The sequence below is a fragment of the Camellia sinensis genome, chromosome 15 (assembly GCF_055761805.1).
Source record: "Camellia sinensis isolate YWXY chromosome 15, ASM5576180v1, whole genome shotgun sequence".
Taxonomy (NCBI): Eukaryota; Viridiplantae; Streptophyta; class Magnoliopsida; order Ericales; family Theaceae; genus Camellia; species Camellia sinensis.
In genome coordinates this window covers 35834415-35860052 of record NC_138975.1, presented here as the reverse complement: position 1 = coordinate 35860052, position 25638 = coordinate 35834415, and the positions used below count along the sequence as shown (strand labels likewise).

Here is a 25638-nt window from a genome sequence, read left to right as displayed (position 1 = left end):
ATTAAAGAATATAATTTCCTTGATAACCAAGGAATATCCTAACTATTTACTTTCTTATATTATTTGGTCTCCAAGTATAGTTGCTGTCCAAGACTAGTACTATCTTAGTTAATTAGTTTCTTATATTACTTGGTCTCCAAGTATGCTTGGTGACTAAGGCTTTATCTGGTATAAATAGTCATATAAGCCTAGAGGCAAGGACATTCTCTATCAATATAATTTTCAAGTTACTCTATTTTTCTTGTAGATTCAAGGGTTTCTTTCTTGTGGATTTAAGAGTTTTTGTCTACTAGAATGATATCTAATTTTGACTTTCAGACAACCAAAGAAGATAATGCCTGGGTAATTCTATTCCTACACCATATTTTATCTCACTATACACCATTTGTGTCATTCGGATATCAACTTTCGATCAAAAATAAAATTTTCAAATATCAACTTCTAAACAAAACTATTTGTTCAAACAAAAATCATGTTCAATAGTTGATATTTGAACATTTGTATTTTGTTCAAAAGTAGATATTCGAACATTTATATTTTGTTCGGAAGTTGATATTTGAATGGCACAAATGGTGTATTCTAAGACAAAATGTGGTGCATAAATAGAATTACCCATAATACCTGGAAGAAGACTACATCGGAAGGCCCAATCTTCATTTTTGTGGCCCTAATTGCAAGTTGTGAACTCAAGGTTTTTAGATTTCGACAATAGCAAGACCAAACCAAGTCTTCTTCTCCTCTCTCAATCAATCTCTCTCTTAATTCTGGTCTTTCTCTTTATTTTATCTCCTTTTCTATTACTTTATGCTTTGATTTATGGTTTTGTTGAGATTCTTTGCAAAAACTAGTGTGTACTTTGAAAAGTTAGTTTTCCAGCAAAACAATAAAGTTTTGGATGTTTGATTTTCACCCACGATCCCATTTTAGATAGAAACACATTTCTCCCTCGAGGGAATCGCGTTTCTTGCATGTTTCTTTCCTCACGTTTCTTAGGAAGAAATGAGACTAGTATGAGCGATTTCTACAACCAAGTGTGGGATATGTGTCTGACAATCGTAGCCAATTTAGACACTCGAATCATTTAATTTGTGACGATATATGAAGAAGAAGAAACTCACATTTGCTCGTAAAATACTAGTTTTAGCCTCTCACCTAATTAGATATAGAAATTGCATTTTTTTTTCCTGAATCCTATTTAATTTCTAGTATATTTCTATATAATTTACAAAATCTCATCTCATCTAAGAAAATTATATAATATGCAATTTATATATATATATATATGTATGTATGTATATATTATGTATATTACTCATCCCATATCTGTATCCAATTTTGAATATGTATCCTAATATCCTACAATTTAATTTATAAAGGTCTGATACTTAAATACACACCTACATATAATACTCGTACCCGAATCCATATAACATAGCTCAAAACATCCACATAGCAAGATATAAACACAAGAGCACTGTCCCCGAATGTTAATATTAAAATGCAACATTCCATTTTGCAAAATAATAATTTTCATTACAATAAAATCTTAAAATTTCATTTAGCAACATATAGTATAGAAAATACCTTTACAAATTCAAGAAAAACTGTCATGTTTTTCTTCTCCCCTTTCCATATATTATTAATTATTAATAAACTGCTTGCATATTTTGTTATTTATCGTGCATAATGCTATTTCATTAAAAGTTTTGAGTCAGTTAATCCTTTCTTTCACATCCAATTGACAATAAGAGTGAGCATGGTTTAGTGGGTTCAATTTAGGAGTAAACAATTACTTATGGTTCTATGAAATTTGAAATCAAACTAAATCATGAAAATTTTGGAATTAAACCAGTGTAGTTCAATTTAATTTGGAATCACAATTTTTAGAATTCACAACCCAAATATTGTTTAGGTAATTGTTTAGATACAACAACAAACTTGGAAGAATAAAAAGTTACAACTTATGCAAATGCATTTGACACTAATAAGATATTTGGATGCTGAATAAATTATATATATATATATATATATCTAAATTGTCTAACTATAAAATCATGGACTGAACCATAAAATAATCAAGACTGAACTATGTATTGAGAAAATTGGCTTTTTCAATTTGTATCTCATGTTGAGAATATGTACTGTGATTGCTATAATTTGTTGTAATATATTGCTGTAATTAGCTATTATATTTACCTATAATAGATTAGCATGATTGTAGGAATTGTCTTGTATAAAACTATACCTTCTGATTTAATGAGACATTAATTTTTCAAAGGAAAATATTATATTCCTTTTTTTACATGGTATCAAAGTAGGGAACAATACCCCAGCACTCTTTTTTTTTTTTTTTTTTTTTTTTTTGCTCTCTTTCATTGTTTCCCATCATCATGGCAAACGAGCAATCTTCGAATGGAGGCAAGCCCGATGCTACCAATCCATATTTCCTTCACCATTCCGATCATCCCAGCATGGTGCTCGTTTCCAAGCCTCTCAATGGGGATAATTATTCAACCTGGTGTAAAGCCATGACCATCTCTTTGAATGCCAAATCCAAGTTGGGTTTCATAGATGGAACCATCATAGCGCCAGATGCCAAAACCGAACCAAATGACTATACATCATGGAAAAAATGCAACGATATGATCCTATCTTGGATTCTCAATTCACTCACACCAAATCTTGCCGATAGCATTATTTTTTCGAACACTGCCCAAGAGGTATGGAAAGACCTTCGGGATCGTTTGTCTCAAAGCAATGCCCCACGTATTTTTCAGATTGAGAGGGACATCACTTGTCTCGCTCAAGATCAGATGACTGTTACGGTTTACTACACCAGGCTTAAGAAATTGTGGGATGAACTGGGATCCTATAATGATACTGTTTGCGCTTGTGGGACAAACGATAAGTGATGCCGATTGATGCAATTTCTCATGGGACTCAATGAGTCTTACAGTGCAATCCAAGGGCAGATCCTCTTGATAAATCTTCTTCCTGATGTTGCCAAGGCTTACTCTTCCATTGTCCAAGAAGAGAAGCAACAGAGCCTGGACGCTACACGTGAGATCATGGAGACCTCAACCATGGTCTTTCGAAGAGATGAACCGGTAGCCTTGGATATTCGACATGGCCAAAGTTTTTCTTCTCGCTCCAACTCATCTAATCAAAAATCTTTACATTGCTCTTACTGTGATCGAGACCATCATGTGCGAGACACATGTTGGAAATTGAATGGGTATCCCCCAAGGCACCCAAAACATGCATCAAACAGGTCCAATCAAGGAGGCACTCATTCTAAACACAACAACAACCATTAATCTTCGGTCAACAATGCCAGGGAGGGTCACAAGATGCCAGAAATATAATTGGTGACCAATGGCTTCTCTGATTTGAAAATCTAACAAATATTATCTATTGTGCACAGTTAAAAGACATATCAATCTGCCAATCCTAAGGCTAATGCTGCCAGTGCTTCTTCAGGTCTGTTACAAGCGTTGTTGCGCCTCTAACGATTAATTATTGACAGTAGTGCCACAGACCATATTTTTTTTATTCTTACTCTATTTGTCAACAGTATAGAGAACACTCTTTTGCCACTCGTTGTTATGCCAAATGGAGAACAGGCTCTAATCACATCTACTGGAACTTTACCCTTGAATTCATTTATTTCTTTGAAAAATGTGCTTGGTGTTCCTTTTTTTAAGGTGGATTTAATGTCTGTGAGTCAAGTTGCAAGAGACCTCAATTGTTCCGTAACCTTTTTCCCTCATTGGCGTGTTTCGCAAGACTTGATGATGAGGAAGACGATTGATTTGGGTGAACAACGAGACGGACTTTATTACTTGGTTGCGTTAGCATTGGAGCAGCCAAACCATAACATTTGATCCACAGCCGCCATTACTAGTTGTTCATCCTGTTCTCAAGGCAATGCCTTTACCGATTTGTGGCATCGCCGATTGGGGCGTTTATCTTCCTCTAGATTAGATTTTATGGCAAAAAATTTGTTACATTTTCTTTTCAAGTCCAATAATGCTTGTGATATTTGTGTGCCCTCGCCAAACAAAGCCAATTTCCTTTTTTTTCCCTAGTTCAATTTCATCTGTGAGACCTTTTGAATTAATTCATTGTGACATTTGGGGCCCTTACAGAATTGCTTCTCTTTCTGGTGTTAAATATTTTTTGACTATTGTGGATGACTATTCTAGATTCATGTGGGTTTTTTTATTTATTTATTTTTTTTTTATTATTATTTTTTTTTATGCAGCACAAAAATGAAACTCAACCTTTACTTACCAATTTTTTCTCGTTTGTCCACACACAATTCAATGCCTCTATCGCTACCATTCGAGTTGTTAATGGTGGGGAATTATTTTCTATGCGAGACTTTTATAAACAGCAAGGCACCATTTATCAAAATTCTTGTACCTTTACACCTCAACAAAACGGGGTGGTCGAGTGCAAACATCGCCATATCCTTGCGTCCACTTGAGCCCTTCATTTTCAAGCCCATCTCCCTTTACCTTTTTGGGCCAACTGTGTTTCCACTGCTGTGCATATAAATAATCATTTGCCCAAACCACTCATTTCTCGCCAAACTCCTTTTGAATGGCTTTGTGGCAAGATTCCTTCTTAGTCTCATCTTCGGGTTTTTGGGTGTCTTGCATATGCTACTAAAGTACATGTTTTTCATAAATTCGCTCCTCGTGCAAAACGTTGTATTTTTCTTGGTTATCCAGTTGGAAGAAAAAACTTACAAACTCTATGACCTTGTCACTCATCAAGTGTTTACCAGTCGCAATGTTGTTTTTCATGAAACTATTTTTCCCTATGAGTCCACTCTATTCACTGCCACAAATTTTGCACCCATCATTCCTCTTTCTGTGATTGATACTTCCTTTTGCCCCGTTCCTCCAACCCCCCCTTCCCCACTACACCCGGTTCCTACCCCTGCCCCACTTAACCCCGTCCTTGCACTCGTCTCGCCACTTCCTCCTTCAAGCCCTGTTCAGCCCACTCCCGCTAGACCTCCTCCCGCACCAACCTTACGTCATTCTCAACGACCTTATGTTCCTTCCACGGCTCTATGTGATTATCTTTGTAACCAAGTGACGTCTCCCCACCAATTGTCGCCTTCGTCCTTTCGTTCCCCACAGGGTACACGATATCCCCTTTGCAATTATCTTTCTTATCATCGTTATTCCCCGCACCATCGCTCCTTTATTTTTACTGTCAGTCAGGATATTGAGCCTACTTCTTATGTCGAAACTGCTCCTCATTCCCACTGGCAGGCCATTGTAGACACCCCATTTTTGACCGCCCTTAAGACTTGGGCACCACTGATTGATCACTCGATGATAAAAGTTGTGTTGTGCAAATGTTCGATTTCTTCAGTAAGAAGAGCTTCTAAATCCCAACCTTACACCCCATTTTGGACCAAAACTGTTTTGACTAAAACTATTTTAGACCTTAAATCCCTCTCTTTCAACATGTTTTTGAAAATGTTTCTATAATGTTCCGAGGCTCGCATTTCGTTAAATATTGCACTTTTCGGTAAACTGAACAAGGACAAAGTGAAAATAAAAAATATTTTTAAACATCTTATTGATAGGTTTGGAGTTGAAGAAAATTAGAGGGGAAGGAAGAAACCTAGTTGGGGGAGAAATTGGGCATCAACTGTTAAGGGAGAACTGAGTAACCTTCACTAAAATAGGCACATCTCTTAGCAAACTTAGAATTTAGATATGAGGCTGCTACCATTGGAAAGTAGACTTCCGGGGCTTCAATTTATACTCAAGAATGATCTAAAACCTAGTCTGAATGAAGGAGATATGCCCATTTGAAATCGGACTTGGAAGCAATTTTTGTTGTGGCCGACAAATGGCCGACAATCACCATCTGTGGACGGGCGGCCACCACTAGTGGTCGGTTGGCCACTAGTGTAAAGCCTAGATATTTTGCCAGTTGTCCTCCAAATGCTCCAGCTGTCCCAATTCAAATATGTTAGGTTTTTATTCTTGGCAACCCCGTTTGACAAAACTCCTTTAAGTTGTATTTGTATTCGCATTTTTATTTCAGTGAGGTTATGAGTTGTTAGATGCGAATCCAACCCGAATCGTGCTTTGCAGAGAAGTTTGTGGTGTTTAATTCTTTCAAGATTACTACTTCGCTGATTATGACGGGGATCGAGCTGCCCGGTCAGCTCGCGGGGGTCGAGGGGGCAGCGCCCCATGGCGGGTCCGGGGCAGCGCCACGGAGAGGTCGAGGGGCAGCGCCCCCGAAGCAAAATGCAAAAATGCATTCCAAGTTGCCTATCCGCTCGAGCTGACATTCCCCCGCTCGAGCAGAGAATGCTGAGTTCCAGAAGTTTATACGCCTGCAAAAATACTGGATGTTGTTTTTTCCCGCTCGAGCATAACTTTCTGCGCTCGAGCGGAGATCGCGGGACAGTTTTCTATAAATACGTGTTTCAGTCCAAATCTAGGATAACTTCTCCAGATCTTCTTCTTGGGTTCTAGAGTTTATATTTGGGGATATTTTGCTAGTTTTCTTTGATGTTTTGATTGAGTATTCAACTCATGGTTTAAAGAGTATATATCAAAGGCTTATTTGTTTGTTCTACACAAAAGAGAGAGTTGTTCTTTGGTGGATTCTGAAGAATTCAAGCCTGAAGCTTTGGTGGATTCCGAAGTGGCTCATCGTCAAGACAATTCCGAAGTGAAGACGGGGTTGAAAGAGACACATAGAGGTTGGTTCAATTCGGGCGTGAATTCGCTAGGTAATTGAGAGTATACCTGTGTAATTCCTTTATATCTTTTTAGTGGATTGTTTTGTGGCTGTTGCCCGTGGTTTTTTTTTAATCACAATTGGAGGTGTCCAATTGTGGTTTTTTCACGTAAAATCGTTGTGTCGATTTGTCTTGATTATTTGATTGGGATTGTTGTTTACTGCTTAAAATTGATACATAATCACAAATCAACATCTAGGAGATTTCTAGATTTTACAAGATATTTTTGACTAAGGGACTATTTTTCTATATATAGAGGACCTCTCTTCTTTCTTTCAAGGTTTGAAACATTTAGGGGTGAGAAAATATTTTTGGAGCAAAAATTCCTCTCTCTACAATTCTCTCTCTCTTTTGCAACTTGCATAGCCTTTGCCCAAACACTCTAAATCAAACCTGGAGAGCTTCTTGCTAAGGTGATTTGAGCCCTTGAAGCACTTGAGAGTGTGAAATTGTTGGTTTATGGCTTAAGGGTTCATTCCTCTTCAAGAGGTATACCTTCTCTTGCCTTCGTACCATCTCTACACCACTTCTTTTCTATCTTTTCTTATTGATTTAGAAGTTTTTTTCAACTGTTTTTATGGGCTGAAGCTTGTAGTTTAAGGCTATTAAAGGTAGAGGGGTTAATCACCCTTCTTTAAATCTTGTTCTCTAAGACTTTACACTTGTGTTTCCTATCTCTTCATCAACTTTTTTTGAGATTTTTACCACTGATTTTTAGAGTTTTTCAGAGGCTAAAAAAGTAGTTTGAAGTCCCAAAATGGGAGGGGTTAGCCACCCCTCCTTTGGCTTGTTTACTAGCTTCAGTTGCTCAATGCTTTAGCTTATTATTTTAGTTACTTTTGTCTTCATTTCAGCACATTTTTGTACTATTTTTGGACTGTAAAACTTCTATATTTTTGAGCTGAAACTTGGGTTTTAAAGTCAATAAAGGTTGAGGGGTGGTTCACCATTGTTTGCACCTTGTTGTTAAGGCTTTTGCCCTTGTGTTTCCCACCCTTTACCATTTTTTTTTTTTTGGAGCTTTTAAACATTAATTTTCAGAGCTTTTTCATTAGCCAAAATCATGTTTTGAAGTCCAAATTTGGAGGGGTTAGCCTCCCCTCCTTGTGTCTTACTTAATAGCCTAGCTTATGCCATCTTTTAGCATGTTAATCTAGTTATTTTTAGCTCAATTCAAGCATGTTTTAGAACTTGTTTTAGACTGTTTTAGCACTATTTTGGGTTGTTGGTTACATTTGAGCTTTGTTTAGCATGCTTGTAGTGTAATTGTCCTTATAAGCTTAGTGTTCTAGGCCTTAGACATCATCTTGTTTGAGTTGATAGCATTTATTCATTCTTTTCTCACTTATTTTCAGCACTAATAATCTCTGCAACCTCCCTCTTTTCTTAGCTTTTGCTTTGCTTTGGGAGTTGTTTCAAGCCTCTTGTTCTTTTAAGCATGAGATTGAGGTTGCCATGCTTAATGGTTTAATCCCTTTTAGGGGTTCATTATCAACAGCATGACATCTCTTTCATGCCTTAAGTTAACTCTTGGTTTGGTACTTCACTCCATTAGAGGACTTAAATTCACCTTTTGGGCTTAATTTGCTAAGAAATGGTTGGTAAATTAAAATGAAGTAATTAAAATAGGACTAAAATGGTACAAGATAAAACTAAGTGTTGTGTTCAATCGGACGTTAATTGAACATATGGAAGCTCGAGGCATTTCATGCTCGTTAGTGATGAAATGGTTCAAGTATCCAAGGTCACCACTTCCTTTGATCAATTCATGAAAAGGAGGTGGTATGAGTCTTGTTTTGTTGCATTTATTAAAATTGCACACTTTGGTTCATGAGCCATCATACAATGAAATTGCTTGAGTTGATGGTTTTTGACCTAGGTTTGTCTCCCCTTGATTTGTTTATGAAAAGGGGAATGAATTGTGCAAACAAACCCTTGAGAAATGCACTATCCTGCTCTGTTTACTCTTTGTTGCATGAAGGAAGTCCAGTCATCAGTGGCCAACCGAACATCAGCAGTGGCCGACTAGCCCCCTGTCGGCAACCAATGCAAATTCAGCAGTGTCCTTCTAATACAGAACAGAGTTGGTCTAGAAATGGAAATCAGTGCAAGTGTCCTACTAAGCAATGGAGGCATGCAGCAGCAAAACAGTGTCTTTTCAGGTGAAAACCACGTTCATGCATGAGTTCCTCATCGATCCTTGGGATCTGTGTTGTAATAGATTAATGTTATGCTTAACTAGTGGCTTTGGTAATTAGTTAGAATAGCTAATTCATATTGTGTTGTAATTATAATTAGTTAGCTAGAATAGTTAATTAATTCGGTTAGTAATAATTAGTTAGCTAGTGTAGCTAGTTAATTAGATTAATTTGTTGTAATAATTAGTTAAGTAGTTTAGCTAATTCAATTTGTGTTGTAATAGTTAGCTTAGTTTAACTTAGTTAGTTAGCTAGCTTATTCATTCGGACTCTCCTTCGTGAGAGCCCAATGTAATAATGTTTATGTCTTTCAATCTCACGTCTTTCTCTCTTTTATTTACTAACTTATGATGGTTAGTTTAGGGATCACATTTCAATTAGCATATCGCATGTTTGTATCCATTCATTTGTCTTGCATACACCGAGGCTCGGTTCATCATTCAAACTTGCATTGTCGTTTATTACCTCGTTGAATACGTGTTTTAACGCATGCTATGAAATTGTTGCAAATAACATATTAAGTAGCCGAGCCTATTTTAGTTGCATTATTGCATGTGTTGCGTTAGCCATCTTGTATAGTTAGGTATTATGCATATTCTTTTTCCTAACTTTTCTGTTTTATCTTAGCTTGGAGTACTAGGTGAGTTTTTAGTGCTTTAGCAAATTTACATGAGTGTGATGACTAGCATGCTTGCCATGAGGCTAAGTGCTTACTTGTTAAACTGTTTGAGTGCCTGTGGATGAATGCTAGTTACTTGAATTGGAATGATTCAATGAATGTACGTTTAAGCTCACTTTGTCAAGTGGCAAATTCACAAGCTTTAAGCCCACTTTGTTAAATGGCAAAATCAAACCCTTTTCAAAAAATAAATATGAAATTGAATTATTCCAATTCAGGCAAACTAGTCTATACCTTGTGTGCGCACATCACATAGTAAGTGTTAGCCTAATAACCAAAATAAGAGCATATAATGTACATAAGATTCATATCATGATTAGTAGAGGCCGATCTTTGATCGGATGAGCAGGGGTGCTCAAATGTATTCATGATCTTCCCATCTCGTACCCAAGTTCCCGAGCCGAGGCAACTTTGGTGATGACGGACATGTAGCCTTTGGCACGAGTCATGGGTTTCCTAGATTTTCCAAAAACAAAAAATATTTAGGTAGCGCCTTTGTATCTGGCAAACCAGTCCATTTTTGGCACTTTGATTCAAAATCGATTTTCCAAAATATTTGCCGGATTTGGACTCTTTGGTGTTTATCAATTTCACATTGTACTTGTGAGATTAGATTCAGAACCACGGGAGTTTGAGCTGTAGGACTTATATTCGACCTTCTGAAAAGGGGGGCGCGAAAAAGTCAAGCCACAGCCGCAATGCAATCTGAATTAGCAGCTTTAGAAGCCAATCATACTTGGTATCTCACTTTTCTCCCTCCTGGTAGGAATGTAAAAATGGCCCGCAGCCTGTGGGCGACCCAAAGCCCGCCCGCGGCCCAAGGTGAGCCTGGCCTGTTTAGGCCCAGGCCCAAACGTAGCTCGAGCCCTTGGGCCTAAGCTTGGGCCATCATTTTGAAGGCCGACTCGACCCGTGGGCCAACCTATCAGCTTGCTTAAGGCCCACTCAAGGCCTGACCCGAGGCCTAGTGTTTTTTTTAGTAGAAAATAATAAAATTTTGGTAGAAAAAATAATTAAAAAAAATAATCAGGCCCATCCAAGCCCAGCCCAGGCCCGGCCCACCGACCCGCCTAAGGCTAGAATACCCCTAGGCCTAGGGCTAGGCTTGGGCCTAATTTTTTGGCCCGTGGGCCGGCCTTACTTGGCTCGAATTTTGACGGGAGCCCGCAAGGCTCGACATGGGCCGGTCAGGCCTGGCCTGGGTGGGCAGGGCTGGGCCAGATTTACACCCCTACCTCCTGGCAAGACACCTATTGGTTGTCATTGGGTTTATAAACTCAAATGTCACTCTAATGGTACTATTGAGCATTATAAAGCTCGTTTGGTTGCGAAAGGATACACCTAGATGGAAGGTGTCGATTATCATGACACTTTTTCTCCCACTGCCAAAATGATTACTATTCGGTGTTTATTAGCTTTGGCTGCTGCCCAAAATTGGTCTCTTCACCAACTTGATGTCCACAATGCTTTTCTTCATGGTGATCTCCACGAAGAAATTTATATGTCTCTACTTCCTGGTCTTTCGTGACAGGGTGAAAACATAGTGTGTCGCCTCACCAAGTCGTTATATGGCTTAAAGCAAGCTTCTCGTCAATGGTTTGCCAAGTTCTCTCAAGCTATCCATATTGTTGGATTTGTTCAATCTAAAGCAGATTACTCCTTGTTCACGTATCGAAAAGGCACATCCTTTACAGCTTAGTTGATATATGTTGATGACATTCTTATTATGGGTAATGATCTCACTGCCATTTTTGCTTTTAAACAATTTTTGCATAGTCATTTCCGAATTAAAGATTTGGGTGATTTGAAGTATTTTTTGGGCATTGAAGTCTCTCGATTTCCATCTCACAACGGAAATACACTTTGGAAATCCTAAATGATAGTGGTTTTTTGGGCGCTAAACCTATGAACTTTCCCATGGAACAAACCATAAAGCTCTTGGATGAAGGTCAATTGCGTAGAGATATCTCAATATAGGTGTCTTGTTGGACGCCTAATTTACTTGACTATTACTCGGCCGAATATCACTTATTCGGCACATGTCTTGAGCAGATTTATGCATACACCACGCAAGCCACATATGGAAGCTGCTTTGTGCTTTTTGCGTTATTTGAAAAGTAATCCAGGACAGTGTTTGTTTTTTCCTTCTCAGAATAATTTGCCTTTGCGAGCCTTTTCTGATTCGGATTGGGCTGGTTGCCTAACATCTCATAGATCCACTACAAGTTATTGTGTTTTCTTGGGATCTTCTCTTATTTTTTGGCGGACAAAAAGGCAGAAAACTGTGCCTCTCTCCTCAGCAGAAGCTGAATATAGAGCCATGACAGGTACCTACTGTGAATTATCTTGGCTACGATCATTATTGAAAGATTTGAGAATATTGCATCCGAAACTGGCATTGTTATATTGCAATAACAAAGCAGCTTTACACATAGCAGCCAATCCTATTTTTCATGAAAGAACTAGACATATAGAGATGGATTGTCACTTTATTCGTGATAAAATACAAGATGGTTCGGTTACAACCAAATATGTTGCTTCGGAAAATCAAGTTGCGAATGTGTTTACCAAGCCATTAGGAAAGGAAGCTTTCTCAACTATGATACGCAAGTTGAGAGTTCTAGACATTCACTCTCCAAATTGAGGAGGAGTGTTGAGAATATGTGCTGTGATTGCTATAATTTGCTATAATTAGCTATTATATTTACCTAGAATAGATTAGCATGATTGTAGGAATTGTCTTGTATAAAACTATACCTTCTGATTCAACGAGACATTAATTTTTCAAAGGAAAATATTCTATTCCTTTTTTTACAGCCCTATTTGACAATAAAAACATACTCCCTCCATCCCAAAGTAATAGTCACTTTTGGAAAATTTAATTTTTTTTGGTAGTGCAATTATTACACTTTAAAAATATTAATTTCCTAAAATTATCCTTTGATAGTACATTTTTTTGGAAGGGTAAATTACAATGCAACCCTTGAGATTTCTGTTTAATATAGATTCCCCTCTCATATTTGAAAAATTACATTCCCCTCCTTGAAATTTATAATCTTATTACAAATTACCCCTGGATTGCTGATGTCATACCCTAAAATTTTCTAAATGATCATTTTGTCCTTTTTTTCTACAATTTCTTTTTCTCATCATCATAACTACATTCTACAACTTTCCATCATTAAATTCTACTTGAACATAATTCACATTTATTATAGTAGTACTCAATTTTTGTATTTTTTTTCTTTTTTTTTTATATTTGGTGAATTTAAAAAAAAAAATCACAAAATATTATACTTCTTAAGTATATCTAGATTAGGTGTATCTAAAATTAAAAAAAAAAAAATTGTTTAAAGTATTAAAAAAATTCACGAAAAATAAAAAATAAAAAAGCATAATTTTTTGTGTGAGTTGAACCAAAGAAGATGATTGTTATTCTCTTTGAAATGATATGAACAAAATATTTGTATTATTTTATATGTATAAAGACTAAGGGACAAATATGTCATTTTAATCTAATAAGGGGGTAAGTGTAATTTTTCAAATGTGAGAGGGATTTGTATTAAACAGAAATTTCAGGGGTGTCAATGTAATTTACGTTTTTTGGAAATATCAATTTTTAAAATTGTACTTTTTGTGTTAATGAATTTAAAAAAAGAATAAAATAAGAAATTCATATTATTTTAGTTCTTTATTTTTAAAAATTGACTACTATTTTAGAACAATAAAAAATAAAATAAGAGATTAATATTTTAGTACCACAGGAGTAGATAGTGCCACGTACCTTGCATTGGGAGGCAGCCAAGATAACGATTGTGTCCTATATCCAACGTTTCCAAGTTTCTCATTGCTACTAATTCTGCACTAGGAATATATATGAGTAAGTAAACTATATATATAATTAAAGAATCTATATATATATATATATAGAAACAGAGACATAGAATAGAGAATTGTAGGACGGCATGGAGGGAAAACGTGCCATGTGCAGGGAAGTATCCACCCAAGGAATTGTAACTAACAATCAAGGTCTTAATTGAAGCGAGAGCACCCAAATATCGAAACATATTACTGTCATTGAAGAGATTGGAACCAAGATCCAACTTCTCCAGCTTCCTCAAACTTGACAACCCTTCAAATCCTGCAAAAACTACTTCTATTCCATCACAATAAAACATGAATTTTTATATGGGTTGGTGGGCTTTTTTTTCAGCTAACTTTGGCAACATGGATTGTCAATTTTTTAAGATTCATTAAATAAAATATTTATGTGAAAATTAGAATGATTAGATAAAATTATATTTGTTTTAATAAAAAAAAAAGTAGATGACAATTATAAAGTAGTTATTTATTTTTTATAACACAGATATAATTTATCAGTAGGTTTTCTTATCAAATCACATTTATGTATTCAAATTACATTTATTATTTATTTTTTATACAAATGTGATTTAATGGAAGGACTATCGAAATTTATATTTATATCACAATCAAAATTTATATTATACAGATTTAGGCTTCGTTTGGGAAGCCATGGTTTGGGCTTTTTTGGCTATTTTAGCCACAAAAAACAAAATAGCTATTTTAGCCATAACAAACAAAACATCACATCTAACCCATAATCATTACATTCTTCTCTCACAAAAACACTCAAAAAAGCCAAAAAATCAAAAAGCCCTTCCCAAACCAAGCTTTTAAGCCCAAGCTAAAATAGCCAAAAAAGCCAAAAAGTCAAAAAGCTAACCCACTTCCCAAACGGAGGCTTAGCAATACACCCACTAATAAATAAATAACATGTGGCTACGTTTGGCAAGAGCTAAACGGGGCTTTTTTGGCTATTTTAGCCACAAAAGACAAAATAGGCTATTTTAGCCGCAAAAATAAAATATCACATCCAACCCATAATCATTACATTCTTCTCTCACAAAAAAAGTCAAAAAAACCAAAAAGCCAAAAAGCTCTTCCCAAACCAAACTTTTTAACCCAGGCTAAAATAGCCAAAAAAGCCAAAAAGCCAACCCACTTCCCAAACGGAGGTATATATATCAAGCTAACATAAACTAACTTAAAATTCTCCTACTTTAATAATAGGCTCCATTTGGAGACTTGAATTTGTAGTCAAAAATTTAAAAATCACTATAAATTATTACATCATTCTATTTATTTTTTTATATGTATTTTTCTAAAAAAAATTAAAAATTCAACTTAAATAGTCAATTTTCAAACTTGATGGAGTTGGGATATTATTGTGCCCAAGCACAAGGAGCTTAGGTTTCGTTTGGGATGTGTGTTAACTTTTTAATTTTTTGACTTTTTAGTTATTTTAGTCTAGGGTTAAAAAGTCTTGTTTGGAATTGACTTTTTGACTTTTTTTACTTTTGTAAGAGAAAAAATGAAATGATTATGAATTGAATGTGATGTTTTATTTTATTAGGTTAAAAAGCCTATTTTGTCTTTTTGTGACTAAAATAACTAAAAAAACTAAGCATGCCAAACGAAGGCTAATTGTCCTTCTTGGGTGGTCCTATTTGCAGAACGTCAAGATGATTTAAATTATTTATCTTATAGAATAGGTAAAAGATTATTTATATATATAAAAAATTAAATTAATTGGACTTGATAACGACATAATCATATTATATTTGTCTTTGAAAAAAAAATTAACCATAAATTTGATTTTGAGAATAAATTTTTAATTTTTAGCAATGATTTTATTAGGATTTATTTTCAATACACTTGACGAGAATTAAGTCAAATTATTAGGACCTAATGGCAATTATCCTAAAAAAATCAAGATAATTGGACATATAACCTCGTAACAAAATCACATTTATATTTAAATAAAATAAACAATTAGAATGATTTTCATAATCTTTTAAAAAATAATTAAGACTTAATCATATGTTTATGCATGTTTAATTAATTTTATTTTTTTATATATAAATAATATAAATCTTATAATATGAATGATGCAAACGATGAAATAATAAGTCCGGATAAACGATGAAACAATTAGTTACGTACCTTGATTGTCAATCCAACCACTAAATAAATTATAAGACAAGTTGAGGTTTCGGAGCTCTTTGAAAGGAAGGAAGACAGAGGCATTTATGAACCAAATTCTGTCTGGGTGGTATTCTCTGAAATCTTCTTCAAATAGTCGAGATCCGAAAAATCCACTAGATCTGTAAAAATATTCATCGCATGATATATCTCTTATATTATACAGAGAGAGCTCAGTCACGTGCCCAGTGGTGGGATCGCATGTGACTCTCTCCCAATCACAGCACTCATTCAGATGATGATCTGCTGGTTTGTCAACCCAGGTAGGGGGAATACGGTCTGCATCAGCACCGTTGGATTTGAGGAAACCCTTAAGTTCCAATTGACCCCTCCTCTCCTCTTCCAAGCAACCACTAGTGTGTCCATTGAGATGAACCAAAACTATCAGTACCCACTTAATAGCAAACTTGCCCACAAAAGCCCACCCCATTTTATGAAACTATGGCTTCGTTTATTTTTAGAGACAAGAGATAGGATTGAACTAATAGTGAGTTAGGATATTAGTAGTGGCATGGGATGGGTAGGCATGGTGGTTGATTTTCTGTCACTAGAAATTTCTAAGCAGCCCTCTGATGACATGACTTTCTTCTCTTTCTTTTCCATTTATTTGTCTTTTTCTTTTTTTCTTCTTTCAACTCACTGTACCATTATAAATTCTTGGGTTTTGTTGTAAATTCTAGATAAATAAATTAATTTAATTAATCATATGGACAAATTTGAGAGTTTGTTCTTTCTGGAGGTTTTTCTATCTACTAATGATGGATTGAAATTAAAAAAATTTCTTCTTCTACATAAATAAAATGATTTTTTATAGTAAAATATAATAGTATAATAATATATTTATACCCAAAAAAATAATATAGTATTGTTGGCTATTTTGACACTTCGAAAAATAAAAATGTAATTGTCACGTGCTTGTAATGATCTGAAAAGTCCTTACAGAATTTATAAGTCAATTTACTTATTAACCAATTATGATTAAGTTTTTTTAACCTCAATGAAGATGACTTTAGTAATTGTGTTTTAGTAAGAACCAATACAATATAACTTAAATTCAAAACAGAATGAGAGGGAGAGCTAGACAAAAAATATAATTGATTAATTGAATAATACAATTACAAAATGTTACCTTTAGTAAGGGTAACTTCAAAAGTTGAATTCTAAAAATACAAGAGTTATTTTAATTTACTCCTATGAAAAGAAAGTGCAGTGTTGAAATTTAAAGATAAATGAAATTGAAAAAACTAGAAATCTCCTAGATGTTGATTTGTGATTATGTATCAATTTTAAGCAGAATATAACAATCCCAATCAAATAATCAAGACAAAGAAACACAACGATTTTACGTGGAAAAAACCACAATTGGACACTTCCAACTGTGATAAAAAAACCACGGGCAACAGCCACAAGACAATCCACTAAGAAGAATTAAAGGAATTACACAGGTATACTCTCAATTATCTAGCGAATCCACAACGCCTAATTGAACCAACCTCTATGTGCCTCTTCCAACCCCATCTTCACCACGGAATTGTCTTTCTGATGAGCCACTCCGGATTCCACCACAGCTTCAGGCTCGAATTCTTCAGAATCCACCGAAGAACAACACTCTCTTTTGTAGAACAAAACACAACCTTTGATGTACTCTCTTTAGAACAAGAGTTGAAGACTCAATCAAAACATCAAAGAAAACTAGCAAAATCTCTCCAGATATAAACCTTAAGATCCAAAAATAAGATCAGGAGAAGTTCCAAAGTCCTCAAGTTTTTGGTAGAAAACCAACTACTTATAGAAAAACCAAAAGCAATCCTAGTTTCAGAAGAAAACCAACTCCTTAATCAAATCTGGAAATCTGGGATTGCGCGGTCCGCTCGAGCTCAACACAGCCCGCTCGAGCGGACTGACCAAAAACTGCGTGCGAACAAACTGAGATGCGCTCGAGCGTAGGAGAATCTGCTGGAGCGTAAAACCACACCCACCAGTATTTTTTGCTTGTCCTGACAAAATACTGAGACCTGCTAATCTACGCTCGAGCTCACAAGGCTCCGCTCGAGCGGACAGAACAAAAACACAAAAAATTACAATTGAATCAACACAATGTTTTGTCTCCGGATTTGACAACATAGGTAGTACCTTCTCTGAAAAGCACAATTCGGGTTGGATTCGCATCTAAACACTCATAGCCTCACTGAAATAAAAGTGCGAAAAAAAATACAACTGAAAGGAGTTTTGTCAAACGGGGTTGCCAAGAATAAAATCTAACAGAAATGATAAAGACATAGAGTCTAGATTTGTTCAGGGACTCTTTCATCTTTATCTTTTACTATTTATAGTCTTCTCTTGGCCTTCGAAGCAGTTGAACTGTTGTTCCTCACCATGACCTCCTTTTTTTTACTTACTTCTTAGGGTTACTTCTTATTTTTGTGCGTGCATAACCGCTGACTTGATAACTTCTCTCTCTTGTATTTCTCACGTGTTGAACAAACATACTCCTGCTCTTAGAACTTATACTTGTTGCTCACGCGAGTTACTTCGAAGATGGGGTTCCTTAACGACTTGTGCATCTACATCATTTCCATTGCTTGTCCTTTACCTTCCACGTGTCACCTATTGACTAGGTAGTTTAATATGGTGCCAACAAATACTAAATACATATATATATTTGTAAAATATAATTTTTACACTACAAAAAAAATTGTTTTTTGCGACGGCAAAACGCCGTCGCAAATAATCCAAACGCCGTCTCAAAAGATATTTGCGACGGTAAATTTTCTTTTTGCGACGGCAAGTAGGGGTCGCAACAAGGGGGGTTGCAAAAGACCTTTAGCGACGGCACTTGCCGTCGCCATTGTTTTTGCGACGGGAATATCTCTTTTTTGCGACGGCAAATTTCTATCGCCGATAATGGATGAAGATCTGGGCTTTTTTGCGACGGACAAGCTTTCCGTCGCTAAAATAGATTTTTGCGACGGCAAAATTCCGTCGCAAAAAATGTCGGCGTTAATGACTATTGGCGACGGCAATTGCACCGTCGCTAAAGCCTTGTTTCTCAAATAAATTCCACACCTTTTGCGACGGTATGGCTGCCGTCGCAAAAAGCCTGGCAGAATTTTTTTTTTTTTTTTTTTTTTTTTGCGATGGGGTGTTCTGCCGTCTCAAAAAAAAATTTAAAAAAAAACCCTGTTTTACAATTATTTAAAATATAAAAATAACCTGTAATGTTGGCAAATGATATAATAATATAAATACATAAATAAAATAACTAATGTTGGCAAGTGAAAAATAGCTAAAAAAAAATCAAAAAATTACATAATAATATAAATCCATACATAAACAAAAGTTGGCAAATGATGAAAATTCATAATGTTGGTCACATAATACATACATAATGTTGGTCACAAATTTAAATAACATAAATCAAAATCAAAACCAAAAGTTTTCGTCTTGATTCTTTCGTGAATTACAAAAACAGAAGTTGGTCATAATCTTTACGCGCTCATATTCCACACGAAGCAAACTGCTACTCAGGAAATATCTGAAAAAAACAAAATAAAAATAATTAATAACAATATAATGGTGTTAATATTTTAATTACAGAAAAATATAAAAAAATTAACTACCATATAATTAGAAAGATAGTTTAGTAAATAATTTTGACTAGCCTAAAGTGAAATCCGGCTCTAACTCCCAAACTGGGAACCCGATTCGAGCCCCGTCTTCTCCCACAAGTCTCTCGTGCCTAGGCGGTCGTGTGTGCCAAGTTTCGTGCTAAACCGACGTCGTTTGGTGATTTTGGGGCGTTAACTCCTCGAATTCAAGTTTCTTAAGGAACTAGTTTGCCAAAAGTGAAATCCGACTCTAATTTCCAAACCGGGAACCCGATTCGAGCCCCGTCTTCTCCCACAAGTCTCTCGTGCCTAGGCGGTCGTGTGTGCCAAGTTTCGTGCTAAATCGACGCCGTTTGGTGATTTTGGGGCGTTAACTCCTCGAATTCAAGTTTCTTAAGGAACTAGTTTGCCTAAAGTGAAATCTGGCTCTAACTCCCAAACCGGGAACCCGATTCGAGCCCCGTCTTCTCCCACAAGTCTCTCGTGCCTAGGCGGTCGTGTGTGCCAAGTTTTGGGCTATACCGACGCCGTTTGGTGATTTTGGGGCGTTAACTCCTTGAATTTAAGTTTCTTAAGGAACTAGTTTGCCTAAAGTGAAATCCGGCTCTAACTCCCAAACCGGGAACCCGATTCGAGCCCCGTCTTCTCCTACAAGTCTCTCGTGCCTATGCGGTCGTGTGTGCCAAGTTTCTTGCTAAACCGACGCCGTTTGGTGATTTTGGGGCGCTAACTTCTCGAATTCAAGTTTCTTAAGGAACTAGTTTGCCCAAAGTGAAATCCGGATCTAACTCCCAAACCGGGAACCCGATTCGAGCCCCGTCTTCTCCCACACGTCTCTGGTGTCTAGGCCGTCGTGTGTGTCAAGTTTCGTGCTAAACCGACGCCGTTTGGTGATTTTGGGGCGTTAACTCCTCGAATTCAAGTTTCTTAAGGAACTAGTTTGCCTAAAGTGAAATCCGGCTCTAACTCCAAAACCGGGAACCCGATTCGAGCCCCGTCTTCTCCCACAAGTCTCTCGTGCCTAGGCGGTCGTGTGTGCCAAGTTTCATGCTAAACCGACGCCGTTTGGTGATTTTGGCTCCTCGAATTCAAGTTTTTTAAGGAACTAGTTTGCCTAAAGTGAAATCTGGCTCTAACTCCCAAACCGGGAACCCAATTCGAGCCCGTCTTCTCCCACAAGTCTCTCGTGTCTAGGCGGTCGTGTGTGCCAAGTTTCGGGCTAAACCGACGCCGTTTGGTGATTTTGGGGCGTTAACTCCTCGAATTCAAGTTTCTTAAGGAACTAGTTTGCCTAAAGTGAAATCCGGCTCTAACTCCCAAACCGGGAACCCGATTCGAGCCCTATCTTCTCCTACAAGTCTCTTGTGCCTAGGCGGTCGTGTGTGCCAAGTTTCGTGCTAAACCGACGCCGTTTGGTGATTTTGGGGCGCTAACTCCTCGAATTCAAGTTTCTTGAGGAACTAGTTTGCCCAAAGTGAAATCCGGCTCTAACTCCCAAACTGGGAACCCAATTCGAGCCCCGTCTTCTCCCACAAGTCTCTGGTGTCTAGGCGGTCGTGTGTGTCACGTTTCGTGCTAAACTGACACCGTTTGGTGATTTTGGGATGTTAACTCCTCGAATTCAAGTTTCTTAAGGAACTAGTTTGCCTAAAGTGAAATCCGGCTCTAACTCCCAAACCGGGAACCCGATTCGAGCCCCGTCTTCTCGCACAAGTCTCTCATGCCTAGGCGGTCGTGTGTGCCAAGTTTCGTGCTAAACCGACGCCGTTTGGTGATTTTGGGGTGCTAACTCCTCAAATTCAAGTTTCTTAAGGAACTAGTTTGCCCAAAGTGAAATCCGGCTCTAACTCCCAAACCGGGAACCCGATTCGAGCCCCGTCTTCTCCCACAAGTCTCTCGTGTCTAGGCAGTCGTGTGTGCCAAGTTTCGTGCTAAACCGACACCGTTTGGTGATTTTGGGGCGTTAACTCCTCGAATTCAAGTTTCTTATGGAACTAGTTTGCCTAAAGTGAAATCCGGCTCTAACTCCCAAACCGGGAACCCGATTCGAGCCCCGTCTTCTCCCACAAGTATCTCGTGCCTAGGCGGTCGTGTGTGCCAAGTTTCGTGCTAAACCGACGCCGTTTGGTGATTTTGGGGCGTTAACTCCTCGAATTCAAGTTTCTTAAGGAACTAGTTTGCCCAAAGTGAAATCCGGCTCTAACTCCCAAACCGGGAACCCGATTCGAGCCCCGTCTTCTCCCTCAAGTCTCTCGTGCCTAGGCGGTCGTGTGTGCTAAGTTTCGTGCTAAACCGACGCCATTTGATGATTTTGGGGCGTTAACTCCTCGAATTCAAGTTTCTTAAGGAACTAGTTTGCCCAAAGTGAAATCCGGCTCTAACTCCCAAACCGGGAACCCGATTTGAGCACCGTCTTCTCCCACAAGTCTCTCGTGCCTAGGCGGTCGTGTGTGCCAAGTTTCGTGCTAAACCGACACCGTTTGGTGATTTTGGGGCGTTAACTCCTCGAATTTAAGTTTCTTAAGGAACTAGTTTGCCCAAAGTGAAATCCGGCTCTAACTCCCAAATCGGGAACCCGATTCAAGCCTCGTCTTCTCCCACAAGTCCCTCGTGCCTAGGCGGTCGTGTGTGCCAAGTTTCGTGCTAAACCGACGCCGTTTGGTGATTTTGGGGCGTTAACTCCTCGAATTCTAGTTTCTTAAGGAACTAGTTTGCCCAAAGTGAAATCCGGCGCTAACTCCCAAACCGAGAACCCGATTCAAGCCCCGTCTTCTCCCACAAGTCTCTCTTTAACTTAGAATGTCTAAATTATGCAAAGATACATTTTAGCTTAGAATGCAAAGATACATTTTATACCTGATCTTCTGGTGGTGGTGTATATGGATTCTCGTCTTCTGCAGATTCCCTAAATGCCCGGTGGCCACTCGATGCATCAGGAACCTATGATAGTCAATACATAATGTGTTAATCATATTCAAATTTTATACATAATCTTGTGTGAAAATTGAACTATCAAACAATTTAATTTATATCGAACCTGTCTGTTGGGATCCATACTCACCCCCTGTGACACTAAGGCCATCATCTCAGCTCTCATCTACTGTAAATGTGTAGAGAACTCTGCTCGCAGCTCCTCCCTCAACTCATCCCTTAGCTCTGCACGAACCTTCTGCGTGATCTGATCAATAGTCGATGGCTGGGGTGTTGACTGTGATGGCCCAGCACCATCTTTATACACCGCTCTCCGAGGCACAATTCTCCCGTATGTGCGACAATATCCATGTCCGTCATGACCTATCAACTCATGGAAAATGGCATTCCTAGCCTCCAAAGTCCGACCATCCTCAGGTAGCATAGAGAGTTGACGATTAAACTCATCCTGTATTGAATAAGACATACAATTATATGCCAAATTAAGATGGTTGACACAAAAAATAAACTTTAAATACAATCAAAGGTGTTTGGAAACTACCAAGGTCTGGATAACCTCTGGGTCATCTACTCTACGTGTCATAAGCCAAACATTTATCTTATCAGTAGACTCCCCCTTACTGGTCATCTGCATTTTTTTAGAAATATGAAAATTAGAATCTAAATAATTTGTAAATATACAATGTTTATTTATATACAAAATAAAACAATAAAATGTAAATCTCATGCCGTATCTGAGAGAAAGTAGTACGCCCTGTGGTATGAGCTATGCCATGAGCTCGCCGATTTTTAGCGTTCCTACTTGCAATTTTCTATAACAGGTTCGACAAATGTGAGTATGTAAATATGATTTGTATGTTTATATATCATAAATATAACTTATTTGTATACCTCAGCATCGGAAGTACGCCAATACTCCACAAGTTCTTCCCACTGGCTTGGCACAATGTGCATAAGAACATCATCCTTCAGATTAGGATCAGAACTTCTAGGCTTGAAATACTTAGCCTTAAGCTTGTTCTTGTGATTCTTCCATATGCTGTTGCAGTTTTTCATGCATATTGGCTTGTACTCCTCTGGACATATATTCAAATTGTCCTATAAAACACAATTTCAAAGTTTAAATAATAATAACACAATTTTGGAATTCGAATTTGTGGACAAAAATATACTTTTACCTTCACATCCTTCCAGATAGCATCAATAATATCATTATGCACATTGTTCCAGTCAAGAAAAGTAAGAGGAACAATGTTACCATTCCGCACAATAATGCCAAGTTGAGTAGTTAACTTAGCCACGTTATCCCCTGTTGGGCAGTAATTTCCATCAAATTGTATGTCTAGCTTTTTACCAGTACCTCACTCTTTAATGCCCTTGGCACATCCTCTACCACGCCTAGTCGATGTTGATGAAGAACTAACATGACCTGCGAGATACAATAACAATAAACAATATGCAATGGTAATAAACAAATGCAAATTTAAATAATGTGAATACAAATCATATCAAATAAACCTGAGGTGGGCTGTGAAGAAGTCGAAGGGTCTGCAAAATACAATGAGAATAAACAAGTTGTATATCATGAGCATAAATAAATGTATGTTTAAATAATTTTCATACAAATCAAAGCAAATTTATATACCTGCGGATGGCTCATAAGCTGATGATGATAGCTGCTGTGGTGCCACTGATTGTGGACGCACCGATGGTAGGCGTGGAGGCTGAGTACATGGTAGCTGCTGTGGTGCCACTAAAGGCCCCTCCGATAGTGGCCGATGTGATGCCTCCTTTGATGGTGGTGCTACTGATGTCCTGTTATGTAGCACATTAGACATCATGCGCCGAGGATGATCAGGCTTCCTCTTCCTTCCCATAATAATCTGCAAGCAATATAACATTAATTGACATTAGAAACATAGACAATGGTTTGTCGTCAACTATAATATGACATTAATTGAACTAATACAATTACAAAGACAAAGTAAATTAAGAAATTGATGATTAACTACAACCTTGGCTTTAATTGAATTACTAATGTTTGAATTACTAATGTTTCCACCACTATCAGCCTATTTGAACATCAACTGTTTCCCCTTCTGTGGCTTCCCTCACCCAACCAACTTCTTCATCACGAAGCATTATATTTTCTTCCAATTGTTGGCTCATGTATGGCTCGATTTGTGGATCAGTCGAACTCATATCAAATAAACCTCTTTGAGACATCTTCACCACGACTTGCCAGTCTGGTTGTAACGGGTCTACAACATACCAAACTTGCTCTGCTTGGGACGCCAAGATGAAAGGTTCATTGGTAATTCGATCATCTCGGTACAACAAATGATTGAAGTTCACCAACGCGAAATTGAAGACATCTTCTTTCTTTCCGTGAATGTTGTCAATCCAATCACACTTAAACAACACATGTTTCTTCTCATTGGAATATCGAATCTCAACAATATCTGTCAATTGTCCATAATAGTACACAGACTCCACACGAGAATTCTTGTCTTTTCGACTAGCATAACTTATGGTATCTGCCTTCAAAGCTACACCACAATTTTGTGTGGCTCGACGATCATCCATGGCCTTTACTCGATACCGAAACCCATTCAGTATATACCCGTTGAACCTCCTTGCCAAGTTATGAGGACCATTTGCCAATAGAATAATCTCTTCAGAAAATATGACATCAGTAGTCCTTCGCAAAGTTTGGACCTATTTAACACGAAAATGTAAAATTTAAAATGTAGTTCGACTTAAGTAACTAGAATCTATAGAGTTAAATACATACATGTTCCTTGAACCAAATGTGAAAAGTTTCAAAATGTTCACGCCGAAGTTGATGATCGTCAACATGAGGCATTTTGAGCTTAAGTACTTCAAGGTGTTCGCTGTGTAGATTGAAATTGTAGCAATACAAAAATTTTTGTAGAAAATTCAATAAAATATTGAGTGAGTGACTTAACCTACTTTATGAATGGTTGAACCGCGCTTGTATTGAATAAGATGTACCGATGAGCTTGTACCCAAGAAGTATTATCAAGATAAAAGCTTGTGTTTTCACCAATAGCATGACCCAAATTATCAGCACCACTATAGTTCCTCACGGGTCGACTAGATTTGGTTTCCACATCATTGAGATATTGTGCACAAAAATTCACGCATTCTTCCATAAGATATCCTTTAGCAATTGATCCTTCAGGATGAGCTCTATTACGCACGTATTGCTTCAAAGTAAGAAGATACCTCTCAATTAGATACATCCATCGAAACTGAATCGCTCCACCCAATAAGGCTTTATCAGCTAGATGTATAGGCAAGTGCTCCATTATATCAAAAAAACTCGGAGGAAATATTTTCTCTAGATGACAA

General features: G+C 37.3%; 2 protein-coding genes across 2 annotated transcripts; both read right to left on the bottom strand.

The window, feature by feature from the left end:
• Nucleotides 1-13405: 13405 nt before the first annotated feature.
• Nucleotides 13406-16256, bottom strand: LOC114279802 (receptor like protein 21-like). The gene is made up of 3 exons (XM_028222077.2): nt 15686-16256; nt 13640-13802; nt 13406-13520 (listed from the first exon to the last, which is right to left on the bottom strand). The coding sequence occupies exons 1-3, from the start codon at nt 16152-16154 to the stop codon at nt 13406-13408; spliced, it is 747 nt and encodes a 248-aa protein (XP_028077878.1). The 5' UTR covers nt 16155-16256.
• Nucleotides 16257-22184: 5928 nt separating this feature from the next.
• Nucleotides 22185-24788, bottom strand: LOC145812921 (uncharacterized). The gene is made up of 6 exons (XM_082908157.1): nt 24749-24788; nt 23442-23572; nt 23155-23361; nt 22805-23075; nt 22370-22711; nt 22185-22272 (listed from the first exon to the last, which is right to left on the bottom strand). Exons 1-4 carry the CDS (start codon nt 24786-24788, stop codon nt 22950-22952), a joined length of 504 nt encoding a protein of 167 aa, XP_082764283.1. The 3' UTR covers nt 22185-22272; nt 22370-22711; nt 22805-22949.
• Nucleotides 24789-25638: the final 850 nt, after the last annotated feature.